This window comes from Mustelus asterias, chromosome 9 (assembly GCF_964213995.1).
Source record: "Mustelus asterias chromosome 9, sMusAst1.hap1.1, whole genome shotgun sequence".
Classification (NCBI taxonomy): domain Eukaryota; kingdom Metazoa; phylum Chordata; class Chondrichthyes; order Carcharhiniformes; family Triakidae; genus Mustelus; species Mustelus asterias.
Genome location: NC_135809.1, coordinates 17,735,846 through 17,758,401, shown reverse-complemented (window position 1 = coordinate 17,758,401; position 22,556 = coordinate 17,735,846). Strand labels below are relative to the sequence as shown.

At 41.5% G+C, this 22,556-nt stretch overlaps 1 protein-coding gene across 2 annotated transcripts in view; it reads left to right on the top strand.

Moving 5' to 3' along the window:
• Positions 1 to 22,556, top strand: part of zfc3h1 (zinc finger C3H1-type containing) — a 65,129-nt gene that overhangs the window by 11,715 nt on the left and 30,858 nt on the right. For both annotated transcript variants that reach the window (XR_013498723.1, XM_078219743.1), the window contains exons 5-13: positions 1,774 to 2,009; positions 10,098 to 10,218; positions 12,469 to 12,548; positions 13,027 to 13,239; positions 13,732 to 13,896; positions 15,449 to 15,586; positions 19,698 to 19,816; positions 20,399 to 20,545; positions 21,366 to 21,540. Coding sequence is in view for 1 of the 2 variants with exons in the window: in XM_078219743.1 (XP_078075869.1) it covers positions 1,774 to 2,009; positions 10,098 to 10,218; positions 12,469 to 12,548; positions 13,027 to 13,239; positions 13,732 to 13,896; positions 15,449 to 15,586; positions 19,698 to 19,816; positions 20,399 to 20,545; positions 21,366 to 21,540 (1,394 nt within the window). In the remaining variant the exon portion in view is untranslated. The remainder of the gene's footprint in view (positions 1 to 1,773; positions 2,010 to 10,097; positions 10,219 to 12,468; positions 12,549 to 13,026; positions 13,240 to 13,731; positions 13,897 to 15,448; positions 15,587 to 19,697; positions 19,817 to 20,398; positions 20,546 to 21,365; positions 21,541 to 22,556) is intronic.

Genomic DNA, 22,556 nt, shown 5'->3' with positions numbered 1-22,556 from the left:
TATGATCTTGGGTTATCACCCGAATTAAAGGTTTTTCTATTTGTTCATAGGGTGTGGGCTTCACTGGCAAGATCAGAATTTATTGGCCATCCATAATTGCCCTTGATGGTGAGCCATTGTCGCATTGAACTGCTGCTGCCAATGTGGTTTAGATACACCCACGTTGCTGTTAGGTCGGAAGTTCATGGGTTTTGACCCAGCTGTGATAAAACAGTGATATACTTCCAAGTCAGGTGTACGTCTTGGACGTGAACTTGCAGATAGTGGAATTCCTATGCGCCTGCTGCCATATCATCCTAGTTGGTAGAGGTCACAGATTTGCGAAGTACTGTCGAAGGAACCTTGGTGAGTTGTTGCAGTGCATCTTGTAGACGGTACACACTGCTGCCATAATGTGTCAGTGATGGAGGGACAAATGTTCAATCTGCTGGACAAGGTGCCAAACAAACCGGCTACTTTGACCTGGACATTGACCTTCTCATAGAATCCTACAATGCAGAAGGAGGCAATCCCACCCAGGCCCTATCCCCATAACCCCATGCATTTACCCTAGCTAATCCCCTTGACACGAAGGGGCAATTTATTTTGGCCAATCCACCTAACCCACGCATCTTTGGACTGTGGGAGGAAACCGGAGCACCCGGAGAAAACCCACGCAGACACGGGGAGAATATGGAAACTCCACACAGTCACCCAAGCCAGGAATCGAACCTGGGTCTCTGGCATTGAGGCAGCAGTGCTAACCACTCTGCCACCGTGCTGCCCCTTGATTGTTGTTGGAGCTGTGCTTCACCCAAGTGGAGAATATTCCATCATACTCCTGATATGTCTTGTCGATGATGGAGAGGTTTTGGGGAGTTAGGTGAGTTCTTGCTACAGAATACCAAGCCTGTGATCTGTTCTTGGAGCCATAGTTTTTATGTGGCTGGTCCAGGTTTCTTGTCAATGTTGATCCCCAGAATGAGTGTGGGGGATTTAGTGATGGTAATGCTGTTGAAATCAACGAGGAGATTTTTTGTTGGAGGTGATTGTGTGGTACTGGTATGGCAGGAATTTGTCACTTACCAGCCCGATCTTTGATACTGTCTGGAATTTGCTGCATGCGGTAGAGACTGCATTATTTGATGAATTGCAAATAAAACCCAATAGTGCTTAAAGTAGTTCAGTCAATTTGGTGATACATGACTAAACCAGTTATGCACCAGACTCGCTGAAGTCTGTTCCCCTGAGTAAGTGAAGATGGTGTTTGTACTTGGAAAATGGCCAGGGGAAGGAAATAAAGCTTCTCTCGGGGCGTGACAATGAAAAGTGGGGAGAGGGAATAGTTAACTGGATTGACAGCTGCATAATTATTATGGCTTATGAAATACTAGACAGTTAGGGACATTTGAATGTGCAGTTGTAAGTGACTCAGTTTTATTTGGGTGTCCCAGAGCAAGTAGGCTTGGCAGGATTTAAGCTTTTGGTGGCAACGTTCAAGGAAGCAATCCGATGGCACAGTCAAGGAGTTGGCTGTGAATGATTGGGAGAGTTTTTAGTGTAGATAGTAGCTTTGTGAGGATGGAAAGGCATTACAATTAGAAGACTGAAGGCAAGGGATAATTTGAATGGGGTGAGCAGATGTAAGTCATTCCCCATATTAAAACATCCATACCATTCGCCATACTTGTATGTTTTCATTGTAAATTACATCCATATTTATAATGGAAACTGCCTAGATGAATTTGGTGTGCTGTATTTACACCACTCATTCCTTTGTTCTATTTTCTTTAGCTGTTGCTACAAAGCAGGTTTTGCGAAGGCAGAAAACTAGAGCATGGAAAAAGTTGCAGCAGCAAAAAGAACAGGAAAAGCAAAAAAGGGAAGAGGAGGAAAAAAAACAACTAGAAGAGGAAGAGCGAAAGAAACGCGAGGAAGAAATCAGAAAAATTCGTGACCTCTCCAATCAGGAGGAGCAGTACAATCGTTTTATGAAACTTGTAGGAGGGAAGAGGAGGTCTGGTAGCAAGGTAAGACTTGACCGCTTGCACTATCTAACTTAACCGTGGGTGATTTTGATAAATGTTTTGTCTATTTCAGTGTGTCACTAGTGCTGTACGTTGTCTCATTTAGGATACTACTTTAATCAAGTGCGCAAGCAACGTTAACCCCAATTTTTTGTTAGCTTGTAAATGACTTGCTCTTTGAGAAGAATTTGAGGCATGTCAATTGCAGTTGGATTTTATGCATTGGTAAATTCAGCTTCAAGTGGTATTTTATAATTGGAAATGCAGCTCAGACTTCCCAATTCCTGATATTAAATTTGTGTTGACTACTTGCACAAATTGAATACCAAAAGTGAAGCCTAAATGGAGATGCATTGGCAATCCATTCTATATCCCAATGAATGTTGTAGTTTCTCTGGTTTATTGACATGTTTTATTTAGTTTGTGTGGTGTGCAGCCAGGTGAGTGTCAAACAATCCACCTTCTAAGACTCAAATCTACCTTATCCTAAAATTGTATAGTCAAAACTGATTGTAGGGTTTCTGTTTGGAATTGGCTGTACTCCTGTATATGGCATTGAAAGTAAACACAGTAAGAAGTTTAACAACACCAGGTTAAAGTCCAACAGGTTTATTTGGTAGCAAAAGCCACACAAGCTTTCGGAGCTCTAAGCCCCTTCTTCAGGTGAGTGGGAATTCTGTTCACAAACAGAGCTTATAAAGACACAGACTCAATGGGATCCAGGATGTCGCTAGTCGCGTCCCGGAAATCCTGAGGTGGGAGGGAGAGGAGCCTGAGGTAGCGGTACATATTGGTACCGCTGATGTGGGTAGGAAGGGAGAAGGGGTCATGAAAAGGGAGTACAGGGAATTAGGGAGACAGCTGAGAAAGAGGAAAGCAAAGGTAGTAATCTCAGGATTACTGCCTGTGCCACGGGAAGGTGAGGGCAGGAATGGAGTGAGGTGGAAGATGAATGTGTGGCTGAGGGACTGGTGCAGGGGGCAGGGATTCAGGTTCCTGGACCATTGGGACCTCTTTAGGGGCAGGGGTGATCTGTATACAAAAAACGGGTGGAACTTGAATCACACGGGGACCAATATCCTGGCCGGTAGGTTGGCTAAGGTTACTGGGGAGAATTTAAACTAGATAGGTTGGGGGGAGGGGAGCTAGAAGAGTTGACTAGGATCAAGGAACTAATTGATGGGGTGGAGGATGCAGGGGTAAGGGGAATTACAAAATTAATGGTAGAGGAGAGGGTGCAAGTGAATGAAGGCGGTAATTTAGATAAGGGAGTAGAGGGAGAGGGTGTTCGCGACTCATCAAAGCGGGTCCAGATAAAAGCTGGAATAAGGACACTTTGCCTGAATGCACGAAGCATTCGGAACAAGGTAAATGAGTTGATGGTGCAAATCAGCACGAGTGGGTACGATCTAGTGGCCATTACAGAAACGTGGCTGAAAGGTGACCAGGACTGGGAGATGAATATCCAGGGGTATCAGGCGTTTAGGAAGAATAGACAGGAAGGAAAAGGTGGTGGGGTCGCGCTATTAATAAGAGATAATATCAGGGTAGTACTGAGGGATGACATAGGCTCTGAGGAACAAAACGTGGAATCGTTATGGGTAGAGATGAGGAATAGTAGAGGGAGAAAGACACTAGTAGGTGTGGTATATAGGCCCCCAAATAATAATGTTGAGGTAGGGAGGGCTATAAACAAGCAGATAAGGGATGCGTGTAAAAACGGAACGGCAATAATCATGGGGGACTTCAACATGCACATTGACTGGCAGACTCAAGTCGGTAAGGGTGGAATGGAGGAAGAGTTCTTAGAATGCTGTCGGGATAGTTTCCTTGAACAGCATGTTACGGAACCGACGAGGGAACGAGCTATTTTGGATCTGGTATTGTATAACGAGGTAGGTAGAATTAAGGATCTTATTGTGAAGGACCCTCTTGGGTCTAGTGACCACAATATGGTCGAATTTCTGATTCAGATGGAAGAGGAGAAAGTTTGGTCCCAAACCAGTGTCCTCTGTTTGAACAGAGGGAAATATGATAGGATGAGGGATGAATTGGCTAAGGTAGACTGGGAGAGCAGGCTGGCAGGTAGGATAGCTGAGGAACAGTGGAGGATTTTTAAGGAGATCCTTTTCAGTTCTCAGCAAAAATATATTCCAGCAAAAAACAAGGATTGTAAGAAAAGGGAGAACCAGCCGTGGATAACGAAGGAAATAAAGGAGAGTATTAAAATAAAAAGAGCTGCGTACAGAGTGGCCAAAAATAGTGGAGAAACAAGTGATTGGGAAAAATTTAAGAAACAACAAAGAGAGACTAAGAAAGCGATAAAGAAAGGAAGGATAGACTATGAAGCTAGGCTAGCAATTAATATAAAAAATGATAGTAAAAGTTTTTATAAATATATAAAAAGGAATAGAGTGGCTAGAGTGAATGTTGGACCCTTGGAGGACGAGAGGGGGGAGTTAATAGTGGGAAATGAGGATATGGCTGAGTCTTTAAATAAGTTTTTTGTGTCGGTCTTCACGGTGGAGGACACAAATAGTTTGCCAAATATTAACGATAGAGGGTTGGCAGCAGGAGAAATACTTAATACAATTAATGTTACCAGAGAGGCAGTGCTGGGTAGACTAATGGGACTGAAGGTGGATAAGTCCCCGGGTCCGGATGGAATGCATCCCAGGGTATTGAAAGAAATGTCAGAGGTAATAGTGGATGCGTTAGTGATTATTTATCAAAACTCGTTGCATTCTGGGGTAGTGCCGGTTGATTGGAAAACGGCTAATGTTACGCCGCTGTTTAAAAAAGGAAGGAGACAAAAGGCGGGTAACTATAGGCCGGTCAGCTTAACGTCTGTAGTAGGGAAAATGCTGGAATCCATTATTAAAGAGGAGATAGCAGGGCATCTGGATAGAAATGGTTCGATCAATCAGACGCAGCATGGATTCATGAGGGGAAAGTCGTGCTTGACGAACATGTTGGATTTTTATGAAGATGTGACGAGGGCGGTTGATGGAGGAGAACCGGTGGATGCGGTGTTTTTGGATTTCCAAAAGGCGTTTGATAAGGTGCCCCATAAAAGGCTACTGAAGAAGATTAGGGCACACGGAGTTGGGGGTAGTGTGTTAAAGTGGATTGGGGACTGGCTATCCGACAGGAAGCAAAGTGTCGGAATAAATGGGTGTTTTTCCTGTTGGAGGAAGGTAACTAGTGGCGTGCCGCAGGGATCGGTACTCGGGCCGCAACTATTTGCCATTTATATAGATGATCTGGAGGAGGGGACGGAGTGTAGGGTAACGAAGTTTGCAGACGACACAAAGATAAGTGGAAAAGTGAATCGTGTGGAGGACGGAGAAGATCTGCAGAGAGATTTGGACAGGCTGAGTGAGTGGGCGAGGATATGGCAAATGGAGTATAACGTTGAGAAATGCGAGGTTATACACTTTGGAGGAAATAATAACAAATGGGATTACTATCTCAATGGAAACAAATTAAAACATGCTACCGTGCAAAGGGACCTGGGGGTCCTTGTGCATGAGACGCAAAAGCCCAGTCTGCAGGTACAACAGGTGATCAAGAAGGCAAATGGGATGTTGGCCTATATTGCGAAGGGGATAGAATATAAAAGCAGGGATGTCTTGATGCACCTGTACAGGGCATTGGTGAGGCCGCAGCTGGAATACTGTGTGCAGTATTGGTCCCCTTATATGAGGAAGGATATATTGGCATTGGAGGGAGTGCAGAGAAGGTTCACCAGGTTGATACCGGAGATGAGGGGTTTGGATTATGAGGAGAGGCTGAGGAGATTGGGTTTGTACTCGTTGGAGTTTAGAAGGATGAGGGGGGATCTTATGGAGACTTATAAGATAATGCGGGGGCTGGATAGGGTGGAGGCGGAGAGATTCTTTCCACTTAGTAAGGAAGTTAAAACTAGAGGACACAGCCTCAAAATAAAGGGGGGTCGGTTTAAGACAGAGTTGAGGAGGAACTTCTTCTCCCAGAGGGTGGTGAATCTCTGGAATTCTCTGCCCACTGAGGTGGTGGAGGCTACCTCGCTGAATATGTTTAAAGCGCGGATGGATGGATTCCTGATCGGTAAGGGAATTAAGGGTTATGGGGATCAGGCGGGTAAGTGGTACTGATCCACGTCAGATCAGCCATGATCTTATTGAATGGCGGGGCAGGCTCGAGGGGCTAGATGGCCTACTCCTGCTCCTATTTCTTATGTTCTTATGTTCTTAATTTACATGAATAATGGTTGGAATGCGACTCGCATTCCAACCATTATTCATGTAAATTGAGTCTGTGTCTTTATAAGCTCTGTTTGTGAACAGAATTCCCACTCACCTGAAGAAGGGGCTTAGAGCTCCGAAAGCTTGTGTGGCTTTTGCTACCAAATAAACCTGTTGGACTTTAACCTGGTGTTGTTAAACTTCTTACTGTGTTTACCCCAGTCCAACGCCGGCATCTCCACATCATTGAAAGTAAAATCAGACGTACCTTGTAGAAATGTTAAGTGTGCTATTGTTCTCTATCCCAGATTATGAATGGTTCAGGAATGGACCACATTTTGTTGCTGCTGTGCACAGTATATGATTCATGATATTGTATATAAGCAATAGCTTATACGAAAGCAAAGTACTGCAGATGCTGGAAATCTGAAATAAAAGCAAAATGCTTGAACTACTGAGCAGGTCAGGCAGCATCAACAGCTCAAGAAGTGGAGTTAACTTTCACATCGATGCCCTTTCAACAGAACCCAGCAACTTAAAAAAAAAATTTTCATAGCTCACTTAATGTAATAAAATGTCCCAAGGTGCTCCACAGGAGCATTACAAAACAAAATGACACCCAGCCACAAGGGACATTGGGTCAGAGAGCTAAAATCTTAGTCCAAGAGGCATTTGTTGAGAATGGTCTTTCTTTCAATGTTAGGTTTCTCCCAATTTACTTGGGGTCACAACAGCACTATTTAATCACCTATTTCTTTCTGTCATTTATTCCTCTTCCTATCATGTTGTGTTCAAGTCTCTTGCTATTTCCTCTTTCCATCTGGTCTTGGGGCTTCCTCCTCTTCCTGACAGTCCCATCTCCATCCCTCTTACCACATTTCCTCTTATCTCTGCAATTAATGACATAGGATTTTAATTTCTTCCCAGCGACTTAATTGGTGCTCCCGCAATCTTCATTGCCACCCTTATGCTGATTGCTGATTTTTGAAAATCTTTTCTTGTTACTCCATCTCGGCATCTCACTAGGATTGAGTTATTTTTACTCTCTTCTTGATGTCCAAGTTTCTGCACTATATAACACAGTTTCCCAACTGATTGGTAGATTTTTCCTTTGAGTTTTTGATACTTTATCCCATAAACAACCCCCCCCCCCCCCGCACTACTTCCAATTACTCCAATCAGAGCCAATTTGTTGCTAAATTTCCATTCTTCAACCTTCTGACCCTAGATGCCGTAGAGTATGATGTGTAAGATGGCCCCATTACTTCATCCCATTTTTTTCCCCATATACTCAGTGTGTCAGTCAACCTTCTCCACCTTTTCAAACATGCATTAGTCGTTGGCCTCTGCTTTTCATGCCATAGATGAGTGTTTAACTTCTCACTACCTCATAACTGGGTGCAGGGGGTTAAGCAGACAGTACAATCTGTGTTGCAAAGATGCATCAGAGTTTAAGACATGCCCACAGAGCAGACTTCATGTGGCAAATGACAGGGATGGCAACCAGCCGCATCTGCGCCAGCAGTTCACTTGTGTAAATCAACCTCCATTTTTGGAGGGATTTTTCACGGTAGAGGTCGACTTATACGTCAACATCTACCCTAAAGCTACTCGAATTTCTCCAAGCCTTCACCCATAATCGTTACGCTTTCAATCCGATTCTCTTCCCAAGGCTCAAACTTGAAGTCCAACCATTGGACTCGTCTTAATGCCCCTGTCTTTGAGTGCTTTTCTCCAGCTCAATCATGTTCTCCTCATCCCCACTTCATAGCTCAATGTCATCTGCAAACCTCATTGACAATGACATTTTCCATCCCACTTTCTCACCCAGCACAATAAGCAAGAATAAGGGGCTCGCTCTTATTTGTAATATTTGTAATCCAGTTTTGCTGTTGAAAGTCATAGTCTCCCCACACTGCTTCTTACTCTTGTCTGGCATTCCTTGCACAGGCTTGTACGTATTTCTCAGCGACTCCATGAATTGTACAAAATCTCCAGGATTTTTCAAGTGTTTGGTGCCAAATGAAGAGATGGGTCTTGGAATAGAATTCCAGAGCTTGGTGTCTAGGCAACAGAAGGCAGTGAGATTAAAATTTGCCATGCTAAAGATATCAGAATTAAATAAGTGCAGATATCTTGAAGGGTTAAGGCGTTGGAGGTGATTAAAGAGATGGAGAGAGAAAATGCAAAGTACATTTAGATTATGTATGTCACACCTTCAGAACCAATGAAGAGGGTGTTTGCATATAGTTAAATATTTGAGACATTATTGTTAGGCTGTCAAATGTTAAATAATAAATCTGATCCTGATTAAAGATTGAAATCTAATTTAGTAGCAACATGTAAATCCATCTTAAATTTGAGCATTGTTTCAAATAGCTACACTATTTACTCATTTGAATAGATTTTCAAACTGGGTGTAAAGCTGGCACTGTGAATCAGAAATGAAAATTGGGCTGTTTGACATCCAGGCAGCAGATTGCAATTCCACCCACTGATATCAGTGTTTGAGAAGTGAGAATACTTTATTACAGAACGTTAATGTATGAAGTTACAGCCCGGCCTCTGTGATGGTACTGACAGCAAAATAGTCTTTTTGTTTCTCCACTGAAACTGACAGCAGCTCCAGCAATCTGCACATCTGCAAAATAATGCAGAAATCCAAGAATTGCTGTGTGTAATTCAACGCTTATCCAGAGAACAAGCTGTTGAGGCACCCCCAGATTGCAATCCTCAAACAATTTGTGATTTGATGATAACTCCAGTTCCATGCTGTTAGAATTATATTTAAAAACATTATGCCTTGGTAAGGTGGAAGTAGGATTTTAACGGCGTACTAACTTCATAATGACTGCTAAACATCCTCACTGGCCCCGAAAGGCTAACTTTATACTTGCGCAATGTCAAATCTCTCCATTATTCTAAAATTCCACACTTTAAAAATGTTTTAAGTGTTTTTAATATTTTGCTGCTATGTTAATCCAATCATTGATTTTACTTTGCTACAAGAAAATTGTTTGTTTTTACTGTTTTGCCGCCATGTTAATCCATTTGTTACTTGAAAATTAAAGCCAAGTGAAAGGGTTCATTGCTTTTAACTTAAGTTTGCTATCTGTGAGAATGCTTCAGTGAGATTGATTGATTGCTTACCCTGCTGACTGGCAGTACTGCTGCTGGATCCCCTTGACTTTATAAATGCTGTCAGGAAAAGAGAATTCCATGTCGCAGAGATCACAACATTTTTGAGTGGCTTTCTTTGGGATCAGTGACCAGCACCAATGTTTGGCTGCTGCCTGTAAAATTCAACATCACCTCCAAAGAGATTTCTGAGAAAGAAACAATATTTTTGATTTGACTTATTGTCACATGTATTAGTATACAGTGAAAAGTATTGTTTCTTGCGTGCTATACAGACAAAGCATACCGTTCATAGAGAAGGAAAGGAGAGAGTGCAGAATGTAGTGTTACAGTCATAGCTAGGGTGTAGAGAAAGATCAACTTAATGCAAGGTAGGTCCATTCAAAAGCCTGATGGCAGCAGGGAAGAAGCTGTTCTTGAGTTGGTCAGTACGTGATCTCAGACATAAGTCAATAGCAAGACATACCTGCCCTTGTGTGACTCTTATTTTTGTTTGCTCTGCTTAATGGAAAGCCACAGTTAGGTCCAAAATATCTACAGCTATCCAAGCTGAGCATTTAAATTTTGAATATTGTTTTCATGGTATACTGGATATGCAGTTCTGTATAATGTAAAAGCCCTGAAACAAACAAACTAAATTTACTGTGGGACATGAATTTATTTGATCTAAATGCATATTTATGTTGAAGGAATTTGTACACCATAATGATCTCTTGAATTCTTTTAGTCAACAGATGCAGATATCAAAAAGTCACAGGAGAAGCCAATGGAAGAGTCTGGAAACTTGTACCAGTATGATAACTATGAAGAAGTTGCAATGGAAACAGATAGTGAAACCAGTTCACCAGGTAAGCATCACTTATGATCAGTAAACTGCATTTGAAATCTTCTCGCTAAACTGATGTTCCATATCACTTTTGCCAAATTGATGGCTTAGATTTTGCGTAGATAGTAATTGAGGCTAAAGGTGTAAATTGGCAGCAGCTGACATGCGGTTCAATGTGGAAATTCAAAATTTGCTGTAAGATTTCCACAAAGTAACAGACCTGGATGGGACCTGTCTCTCTGGCAGAGCAAATCCACCAGAAGTAGTAGCACGCGATATACAGTTGGGAAAGAGTCCTTAATGTTGACTTGAAGCAAATGGAAATTTTGGGGTAAAGTTTTCCACTGCCAGGAGACCTACCTAACACAAAAGTAGCTGATTTTTGTTGGAAGTCACTCATCATAGCCTCGGACATTATAGGTGTTCTTAGGACACCGGCTCTGAACAAGAACCCTATGCAGCTGCCTTCTCTCCATAAGATCCGAACTGGGGTTTTTGATGATTGCACTGTGCTCAGTTTCATTTGCAACTGCTGAGATGCTAATGCATTCCATGCCCATAGGCAGGAAGATGTGGCAAGCAACATCTGTGTCATACACATGTCAGGTAATGACCATATCCAAAAAGAGTGCCTAACCACCTCCCATTATGTTCAATTGTATTATGATCACTAAACTCCATCCCCTATGCCCATCTCAATATCCTGAGGGTTTTCATTGACCAAAAACTGAATTGGACCATCCACACTTAAGTACTGGCTACAAGACTGGGTATTCTTCAGTAAGACACTCCCCAAAACCTTCTGCCATCTGCAAGGCATAAATCTGGAGTGTGATGGAACATTCTCCACTTGTGTGAATGTACACAGCTCCAACAGCATTCAATAATCTCAACACTATTTCAACAAAGAAACCTGTTTGGCATCTCATCCACCACCTTGAACACTTACTCCCTCTACCACCAAAGCACCATGACTAGAAGATGCACTGCAGCAACTCACATTTCAAACCAGTAACATTTGGAAAAACAAGCACAACATCCTGTCCATCCCTAATTGTCCTCAAACTTGAGTGGCTTGCCAGACCATTTCAGAGGCAGTTAAGAATCAACAGTGTTGCTGTGGGTCTGGAGTCACATGTAGGTCAGGTAAGGATGGTTTATTTCCTTCCCAAAAGGACATTAGTGAACCAGACAGGATTTACAATCAATGGTTTTTGGTCACTATCACTGAGACAAGCTTTCCAGATTTAGTTATTGACAGTAAATTCCACCAGCTGTAATGGTGGAATTTGAACCCATACCTCAGAGTATTAATCTGAGTCTCTGGATTATTAGTCCAGTGACATTACCACTACACCACTCTCCATAACAAATCCCGAAACTGCCAACAGTGCCCACATCCCATGCACTAATGTGGGGATACTTACTAATTATCCACTAAACATGCTATAAAAAGTTGGGGCTGGTGCATTCAGGCCTGAGTTAGCAGCGTCAGTGGCAATTTTGTAACCTAGTGACCTGTCTGACCGTGAGAAATTAATTTTGCAAGTGTGGTATCGCATTCCCTTAGAAGTTAGTGTTGAAGATTATTGAAAAATTATTTAATTGAAATTGGTTTAAAAGCCTTGCTGTTTTTATCCTGTTCTCAGTCACAGCAGATCCCCTCCAGAGGGTGAGATATTGGCTGCTGATTAAAGTAGATCTCTATTCAAAGGCCCATAACGGCTTTGTGCGTTGTTGTCATTGAAGTGAGTGGAGGCAGTGTTGATTTGCTACTGATGACAAAATCAGGCCTGGTGTCTTGAGACAATTAAGATACTGGGAATGCCTTTTAATTGTAAGGGCATTACACGGGCATATAGAATAATGGTGAATGTATGTGCAATACTTTGTCTATAATTTAGCCTGAATTTCTTTGCTTAAAGACTTTGCAAATAGATTCTCAAAAGCTTGTTTTATGCAATCCTAATTGTACTTAAAAGTTGATGTACAAATCACATTGAGGGTGAAAGAACGGTGCCATGTGGTTTACTCCCAATGTTGGAAATCCAATAATGTATAATCTTGTAGCCGATACGAAGAGGGATGTTGTCTTGCCCAATATAGTTTTTTGTCCCTGTTGCTGCTTATCCACATTTGTCTCACCAGTCAAAGGGTGAAGGGTTTCAATAGTGTTTTCATTCATGTTTTTAGAAATGATGAACTTTATTGTGAATTGATAAGACCATGTGAAAGCTCTTGTTAAATGTGTTTTCTTCACCTTTTCTGACAGTATCATCTCCAGCGCCAGCTTCGTTCTCCACGGATTACCAGTCAGGGTATTTTGTTCCAGTGTCAGTATCGTTACAGCAAGTTAGTTTCTTTTCTGCATTAATCCTAACGAAACTGATAAACCTGTGATATTGTGCTGTAGTTTGTGCCTTAATTCCTGCAGAAAATTATAATACTAATTAATCTAAATTGTTCTGCATGTGTACCGTCTACTTTGATTTCAATGCTATTTTTCTAAGTTGCAACTGTACTTTATTACTATGTACTTTTGCGATTTTGAAGGTAGCCCAGTTAGTGGCTTCAGGGATGATTGACGACTGTCTATTATTGTGGTTTTATTTAAATTTGTTTCGGGGTGGGGGGGTTAAATAAAGTGAAGATTTTTAGCAGTGAGGCGTGATCGAATCGTATCAGGCGCTGTAATTGGATTGCTGTATAAACGGCAACGAAACAACCTCCGCGTTTTTTTCATTTGTTTCATCGCGGTTCATTTTATTTTAAACAACTTTTAAATCTGTAACGCATCTGAATATTTTGCAAATCTCTTCACCTTTTTAAGAATATGGGGGAGTCTGTGAATCCAAATTACTCGGAGACTTACTTCCCAGGAGCCTTAGAGCTGCCCCTGCCGCCACCGCCCCCACCACTGCCTCCAGAGGAGCCAGAGCAGCCACCTAAACCTCCATTTGCTGATGAGGAGGAGGAGGAAGAAATGCTGCTTCGAGAAGAATTGTTGAAATCAATAGCAAATCGGCGTGCTGTGAAACCTGAGGTATTTGAAGCAGCTTCGTTTCCCAAAATTCCACCTAGCCACTAGAGGGCAATCTTTTACAAGTCAGAATGTTTAGTTGGAATGGTTTGTGTTTTTGTAGCATACTGATCAATGAATTCAGTCCTGGGTGTCTTGAGGTACAAGCTCTTAATTTTAGTACACTGTAGAAAGACCTCAAATTCAATTTCTCCTCCATGCAAAGTTAATTTTAGTTAGAGCTCAAGAATTAATTTAGTTTCCTTACTCCGGGTGTCTAATAAGGATAGGATTTGGTTGGACTTTGATGCTGTTTGTTGTTAAGTACCTGGCATTTTTTTAAATGCCATTTTAACAACTAGATGGCAGATGTGTTCCTTTATGCTCATATTTTAAGTGAGTGGAATAGGTGGATAGGGACGTAAGACAGGGGAATGCAAGTTGAACATTGCGAGAAATAGTTCAAATTTTTCATGATATATGGCAATAATTAACTCTCCCAATTTTCCGATGCAGGATTCAGCTGATAACTGTGATTTAACTTTGCCACCTCTTCCTATTGAGAACTCCCAATCTGCACCAATAAATTTTTCAACTGCTGGCCTGAATTCTACATTACAAACGCGCCCTCAAAGCACGAAATTTACGAGAGGACCTTCAGCTCCTCGGCCACTGATTATGGCAAGTATTTTGTTTTAGATTTTCTTCAGTATGTGCTGGAAAAATAAGCTTTAATTTCCAATGTGTAATCTTGGTTTGTTTTGGATTTGGGAAATTGCAGGAACAAAGTGTTTCTGAACACGCTGGAATAATGTGTAGTATAAAGATTTATTTAAAAACTTTAGTGGAATAAACCTTTATCAGAATGGAATAGAGTTAATGTAAGATCTACTGATCAATCTTGTCCAATTTAATGCCATAAATTGAAACCATTGATGTGGCTTTCTGTTCTGTACAATGATGCTAAAGAACAAAGAAAAGTACAACACAGGAACAGGCCCTTCAATCCTCCAAGTCCATGCAATCATGATGCCCTAATTAAACAAAAAAACCTTCTGCCCTTATTCAGTCCGTATCCCTCAATTCCCTCCCTATTCATGTCCCCATCCAGATGCCTCTTAAATGTGGCTAATGTGTCTGCTTCCACCACCATCTCTGGCAGCGCGTTCCAGGCACCCCCTGCGCATCTCCCTTAAGCTTTCCCCCGATGAGATTTTAAACTCCTGGATTGTCACAGCTTCTTTTAAATGCTAAAACTTTCCAAAGTATCTTTACAATGACAAGTGTAAAAATGTTGTTTTTATTACCATGCATCTCCTCTGATAGTGAAACATATTAATCATTTGATTAATTGCTTAAAGCAAGTCTATTTGGATACAGTACAGAGAGGTTAATTTCTACCCATCTAATGTTGAAACTTGCAAAAGTAACCACTTTATTACTTTCCAAGTGACTTGAGCATCTAAATGGAAGCAATGCTGCCTTTAGCAAAATTCCTTTGGGTTCAAACCCTCAAGTCATTTGAATGCAAGAAACTTATCAGATGTTGTATTGAAAGTTCTGAAAAACTTTGAAGCAAAATAACCCAAGTTCATGCAGGTTGCTGGAGAATAGATCTTCTGTGTGTTTTTAACTGAAGATTTTTGTGTAACAGTCTTCATTTCAAAGTTCACCCTGCAGGTATTTGTCAACATATGGGTGTATATATAATATACATTTCAACAGCTTCTCTGAAGACAGGAAGTTGCTTGGAATTGCATTGAATACGTAGTGCAGCAACAGGCCTGTTCCAGTGTTTATGCTTCACTTGATCCTCCCTCCCTCCCTCATCTAACTCCAACATATAACCCTCTATTTCCTTCTCCCTCTTGTTATCCAGCTTCGAAACAATTCGCCTCAATTAGTCCTTGTAGGGATTTTCCCCACATGTTCTTTGGAAAGAAATTTCTCAGTTTCCTATTTGATTTCTTGGTTGACTATCTCATGTTGATGGGTTTCTGGTTTCGCTTCTCAACAAATGGAAATGCTCATTTTGTGTATATATTTCTTGGCTTAATATTTTCCCAACCGATTGATGCTCTAAATTTGCATTCCTGAAAGGTTTATGAAGGCAAAACATTCAGCAAGTCTTAATCATTGCCCTTGTAATGTACAGTTGGGCTATTGTGACTCAATTGTCTCATCTTGACCATTTCCCTGTTCTCACTGCTTTTACTTTTATTCAAATTTTCAGATTCCAAGGCACAAATCTGTAGTTGTGAGACTTGATGACTCTGATGATAGCGAGTCAGATAATGAACAATCCAACTTAAACGTGGGTGTCTTTGGAGGTTTGGAGTCCATGATTCGAGAGGCCAGAAGATCCGCAGAGGTGTGCAGAAACATGACCATATAGCTACTATAGTCAGAGGTTTTTGTAGGGTGTTGTATTTCTTCATGGTCCCTCATGATGTCCTAAAGTAGGCACAACAAGGTCGAACAAACAAATATGATTGTGACCAGATAACCTATTGTGATTTTGGATGAGGGATAAAGTTTGGCTAGGACTCTGCAGTGCCATGTGATCTTCTATGCTCGTGACTGGGCAGGTTGGGCCCTGATTTAATGTCTCACCTGGAAGACCTTTGATAATGCAGTACTCCGAAATGACACTGGAGTGTCCGTGTCACTTGCGTTGTTCAATTATCTGGAGTGGCACTTGAATTGACAACTATCTGACTCTGACACAAGAGCAGCTGAACCACTGCTGATGTGCTGTCATGTTCGTCAGGTTCAAAATTGAAATACTAATAGGATATGTTTAATGTTAAAGTTAACTGCAGTTTTCATCAAGTCTCTAGGAGTAATTTTCCACAGGTTGCACTTGCATTCTCGGTCAAATCGTGGAACCCCAAGAAACTCGCAAGAGCTTCAGGGAGCCCCAACATTTTCATAATCTTGAAGTCCCTTTACACAGTCACAAATACATACGCCAGCTATGTGGCCCTCTCACAGTAACCCCTGACCAAGCCATCATTCCCTGGCCCCTTAACATGAACTCTGGATGTAGTATCCACCTCTCCACCTTGGGAATACAAAGAACAAAGAACAATACAGCACAGGAACAGGCCCTTCGGCCCTCCAAGCCCGCGCCGCTCCCTGGTCCAAACTAGACCATTCTTTTGTATCCCTCCATTCCCACTCCGTTCATATGGCTGTCTAGATAAGTCTTAAACGTTCCCAGTGTGTCCGCCTCCACCACCTTGCCTGGCAGCGCATTCCAGGCCCCCACCACCCTCTGTGTAAAATATGTCCATCTGATATCTGTGTTAAACCTCCCCCCCCCCCTTCACCTTGAACCTATGACCCCTTGTGAACGTCACCACCGACCTGGGGAAAAGCTTCCCACCGTTCACCCTATCTATGCCTTTCATAATTTTATACACCTCTATTAAGTCTCCCCTCATCCTCTGTCTTTCCAGGGAGAACAACCCCAGTTTACCCAATCTCTCCTCATAACTAAGCCCCTCCATACCAGGTAACATCCTGGTAAACCTCCTCTGTACTCTCTCCAAAGCCTCCACGTCCTTCTGGTAGTGTGGCGACCAGAACTGGACGCAGTATTCCAGATGGGGCCGAACCAACGTTCTATACATCTGCAACATCAGACCCCAACTTTTATACTCTATGCCCCGTCCTATAAAGGCAAGCATGCCATATGCCTTCTTCACCACCTTCTCCACCTGTGACGTCACTTTCAAGGAATTGTGGACTTGCACACCCAGGTCCCTCTGCGTATCTACACCCTTTATGGTTCTGCCATTTATCATATAGCTCCTCCCTACATTATTTCTACCAAAATGCATCACTTCGCATTTATCAGGATTGAACTCCATCTGCCATTTCTTTGCCCAAATTTCCAGCCTATCTATATCCTTCTGTAGCTTCTGACAATGCTCCTCACTATCTGCAAGTCCTGCCAATTTTGTGTCATCCGCAAACTTACTGATCACCCCAGTTACACCTCCTTCCAGATCATTTATATAAATCACAAACAGCAGAGGTCCCAATACAGAGCCCTGCGGAACACCACTAGTCACAGGCCTCCAGCCGGAAAAAGAGCCTTCCACTACCACCCTCTGTCTTCTGTGACCAAGCCAGTTCTCCACCCATCTAGCCACCTCCCCCTTTATCCCATGAGATCCAACCTTTTTCACCAGCCTACCATGAGGGACTTTGTCAAACGCTTTACTAAAGTCCATATAGACGACATCCACGGCCCTTCCCTCGTCAACCATCCTGGTCACTTCTTCAAAAAACTCCACCAGGTTAGTGAGGCATGACCTCCCTCTTTCAAAACCATGCTGACTATCGTTAATGAGTTTATTCCTTTCTAAATGCGCAAACATCCTATCTCTAAGAATCTTCTCCAACAACTTCCCCACCACGGACGTCAAGCTCACCGGCCTATAATTACCCGGGTTATCCTTCCTACCCTTCTTAAATAACGGTAGGAAGGATAACCCGGAATGGCTAACATAGTCATAAGTGAAAAGATTCTGTTTAAAAATAATTAACTTTTTGTCATTTTTAATGGGAGCGATGGTGCTGGAAAGGTTCTCATCAGTCACGTGCATCCCTCTCACCATTCACTGCTCACACTTAGCTCATACACACTTGCCATTCTCTCGGGCAGGCGCGGGGCTAGAATGCTGGAAACACTTTGGACAGACAGCCGCTATGGTTAATGTTTGAGGATGGATGTGGAAAGATCATTGGCCTGAAATATTAACTCTATCCATGATTGCTACCCTTTCCAGCTTTCTCTATATTTATTGCTAGATGTGCGCAGTTGGTTTTTCTGACGTTTTTTACCCCAGACTTTTTGGGTTAAATTTTATCTGGATTAATAAGATAAATCAATTGCCTAGAAACAGTAACAACTGTCAATTTTGATTATTTCAGTTTTGTTCTTTAAGGGTACCATAAAATCTGTTAGTAATTTGCCACTGACTTTGCTAACTTCATTTAGACAACAAGGAAGTCATTGCATCAGGATGGTTAACTTTCCAAATCCTCAAGCCCACAAGATACAACAGGACAAACCAACTGGTGAGAAACACAGCACTGAGGTTCAAATCATCTGGTTTTCAGAGAGTAGGCCCGGGTTGGCTGAATCACAGGTTGGACATAACCATCCTTGTCATTTTTAATGGATGGCAAGTATGTATGAGCTAAGTGTGAGCAGTGAATGGCAGAGGTATGCGTGAGAGGGATGCACATGACTGATGAGAACCTTTCCAGCACCATCGCTCCCATTAAAAATGACAAGGATGGTTATGTCCAACCTGTGATTCAGCCAACCCGGGTCTACTCTCTGAAAACCAGATGATTTGAACCTTAGTGCTGTGTTTCTCACCAGTTGGTTTGTCCTGTTGTATCTTGTGGGCTTGAGGATTTGGAAAGTTAGCTTTTAACACTTGGTAGATATTAAATTATGGCACCAACTTTGTCCATATTGGGAACCCAAGTTACAAATATATTATCACCTGCATTTAAATCATTACAAGAAGTCCTTGGGGGCTCAATATTACCTATGTGGCTAATGAAGATGGAAAAGTCTGACATCTATGAATGCAATGTATTGAAACGTCAAGAAAGTGGACAGAAATTATTTGATTCCTGCTGCTGGTAGTAATTATTTTGGAGTTTATGGGTGGGGCTTCCTTGAGTATTAGAGAGGGTGCAAATCAAATAGAAAATAATTTGGATAAATCGATAAGATAGTTAGATGAGTGACAATTACATGTAATATGGGAAAATTTAAGTAGGCAATTGAAGCTAAATGGCTTTAGGCTACAGAGCATAAAGTAAAGGGATCTAAATGTGTTATTGATAGCTCACTAAAACCAACAATGTAATGTGCAGTTACAGTAATGAAAGTTAATTGAATATAGGGATATATAATCAAAGGGTTAGAGCAGAAATCCCCTCGGGTAATGGTGAAGCCTGTACTTAACACTGTTTTGGCCAGGGCTCTACTTGACCATTACCAAAGAGAGAATTATGCAGATATTAGTTCACAAAAGAACTGGATTGATATGTTAGAGATTGGTTCCAGCGTTTGTGGCAAAGAACGTGATTTCAAGCTAGAAATGCGGCAGATGCAGACCTGAGAGAGCAGCCCAGAGAGACCGAGAATAAAGACATAAGTGGATAGCTATTTGAAAAAGGGGCAGCTGAGGATTATTACATTTTGTGACCAACCGGATGATACTTCTGATGCTGTTCTAACCTATGGTGATGTATACAAAATAACACCTTTGCAGTAGGGGCTGCTTTTCAGACACAGTGACATGGAGTAACTTCAACAGAATTGCCATGCTACATCTGAGCACTTGTTTTAAAAGTGGATACGGGTTTAATTTCTGAGCACTGATCATTGCCTTTTTGAAAAGCATAATATATACAGATAAAGGCAGAATTTTTTTCTTTGCTTAAAGGCCTCAAAACCAAAACCAAGGCTAAAAGCAGAGAAAGAAAATGATCCTGCTGGAACCAAAGATGGGTTTATTGAGGGTGTGAAGAAAGAAAATAGACTTTTAAAGGAAGAAAATATCAGGTAAATATTTAATAATTTTTGCCAATTTTCTTTTCATTTTATGCTAAACAAAATTCCTCCGGCTTAATTTTACTGTGCGTGTGATATTTTTGGGATTCACCTTTGTCATTTGGATATGTGTGCAATTCTGGCTATTTAATTCCCATAACTTGTTTAACAGGTTTTGGTGCGGAAGAATTTTGTCACAGTCCCATGCTTTTCAACCTCTCTTGATATCTGCTCGATTTATATTCATTGTGTGCTGTGAGCTATTTCTGTGAACTTCCAGTGAAAGAAGACATCACTAGTAAATTTTAAAAGCTAATCAACATAGTTAGTGTAAGCTGAATGTTTCTTCACTCCAGCGAGGTTGTTGAACTAAACTAATGCCAAGTGAAGATAAAAGAATGTCTGGCATGGTTCTGGGCAATATAGCCTAAATCCTTTGACTACAACTTGTACCAAACACTACAACCTTGTTCTGTTTGTGTTTTCTTCCAAGCATGAACAGAGGAGGCTGTCTGTTTGTCAGGAGAACATTCATTAGTTTCCGTGCTTAATGCAGTGCCGTTGTACTGATTGGTTTGGTTTGATTTCATTTAGTCGTGAGAAGCAGCGACTGCTGAAATTAGATTTGTCGAAGGGTAGTCCATCACCGGTTCACTCGAATGCTGATGTAAATGCTGTTGGAAAGCGAACAGTGATAAGCAAACAACTGTCAGACGTTGAAGATAGACTGAGAAAACACAAGTAAGTTTTTTTCTTGTGGTTGTGTTTAATAGGTTAAGTACATTTCCTTCAGTCTGAACATGAAGAAATAATGTTGAACCAACTTGCATTAATAATAGAAACTTTCCCAGGATGTCTTGTAGACATGACAGCAGTGAGATAAATGACCAGATGAGCTGTTCTTTTTAATCGAGTAATTGTTCAAATAGTTGCATGGAATCTTTTATCTCCACCTGAACAGATTTTCTGTTCCAAGTTCTTGCTGAGCAGCAGTGACTGTGCCACCAAAGAGTATATCATTTGCCGTTTCCATTGCGGTGATTCCCTGGCAACCTTCAGTTAGTTTGCCATTTAAATGAAGATAAATGGTACATCCCCTAATTTGTGAGACCATAAAATACATGTCTTTTCGTGTTTTCTAAAGAGCTCCCAAAGGCAGTCTTAAGTTGCTGCATTTATGACTAGCAAAGTTCATCTGTTTCTCATGCTCAAAACAACGACAGAGCAGGAAAGAACTTGGATTTCACTGTCATACAAGCTTCAAGAAAGGATAGGAAAATTCGAGCAAAATTGTAGATATCTCAATTTTCTGCAATAGGCCAACAACGTTTCTGCACCTATTCTTTGTCCCTCCTGCACCTTCCAGTAGCAAGGTACAGCTTCCTTGGCACATTCAAATCAAAACCCATTTTAATTATTATATTTACTTGAGATTTGGTAACCTAATGGCCCCATTATGTTTAATGTTTCTTATAATGTTGCAATGCATTCCACCACTATATTTATATTCTCTTAAAAACAAACCTGAGGTTTAAGACTTGGTGCTCTGTTTTTATTTTAGTCTCCTCCTGACAAAAGACGAATCTCTCTTATCAAACCTGCTACAACAAGAAGCAAAAAAGAAAGAAGCACTGCGCCAAGCTGAAGCCAAATACATGAAGCATAAAGAACAGTTGCAGGCAGCTGAGAAGATTGTGAATGCGAACAGAATGCTTCTTAAAAAGCTTCAAGAACAAGTAGGCAGCACAACTTTTCTTGAACTTCCCTTCTCCCATTCTTTAAATGTTCCAAGTTGAATTCCTATTTTTTCATAAGTTGAATTGATACGTTTAAAAAACACTTGTTCTTCTAAACTGGGTCAAAATCAACTACCATGATGCAGTTGGTTTTTGACCTGGGCCCAGGGAAGAGGGTGGGAATCAGTTCGATTCCTGCTCCTGATTATTGTGTTGAAATACCTCTTGCTGGCATATGAGAGGTCAAGATTGAGTTTACCCTTCATATCAAATAGCTTGCGAGCACATCACTGTCCAGGTTAATATGTGGATAATGCCAGAGGAGTCCCATTCTAGCCTACCCCAGCAAGAATAGTATTTTCAGGAAAGAGGAACATTGGAAACCAAAAGGCCAGTTAATTCTCTAGTTCATGTTGCCTTGTGTTTTTTTTTGGTGTATAGGCTTCTATTCCTATATTGGGCATCTCTCAAAAGCCATAAAGCACTATCCAATCATAGAGTCCCTATAGTGCAGAAGGAGGCCATTCGGCTCATTAAGTCTGCACTGACCACAATCCCACCCAGCCCGTAACCCCACGTATTTACCCTGCTAATCCCCCTGACAGTAAGGGGCAATTTACCATGGCCAATCCACCTAACCCGCACATCTTTGGACTGTGGAAGGAAACTGGAGCACCCGGAGGAAACCCTCACAAACCCAGTGAACTACTTTAAACTGCATTATTAATTCAAGTGAATGCAGCAGGCATTTTGCACACAGCAAGGTGTGAATCACCAGTTAAGTTCATTTTAATAGTGATTGAGAGGATGCTTCTTATGGGGAAACTAGGAGGCACCGTTTAACATTGACATCTATTTAAGACAGATGAGAGATTTATTTTGAGGATTGTTAGTCTTTGGAATTGTGTTCCACAAAGAAGTAAAGGCTGGGTCATTAAATACATTTATGGCTGAGTTGGAACGAATTTTGATAAGGGTGGGGAGGCAGGAATGTGGAATTACTGACGCAATCAGAT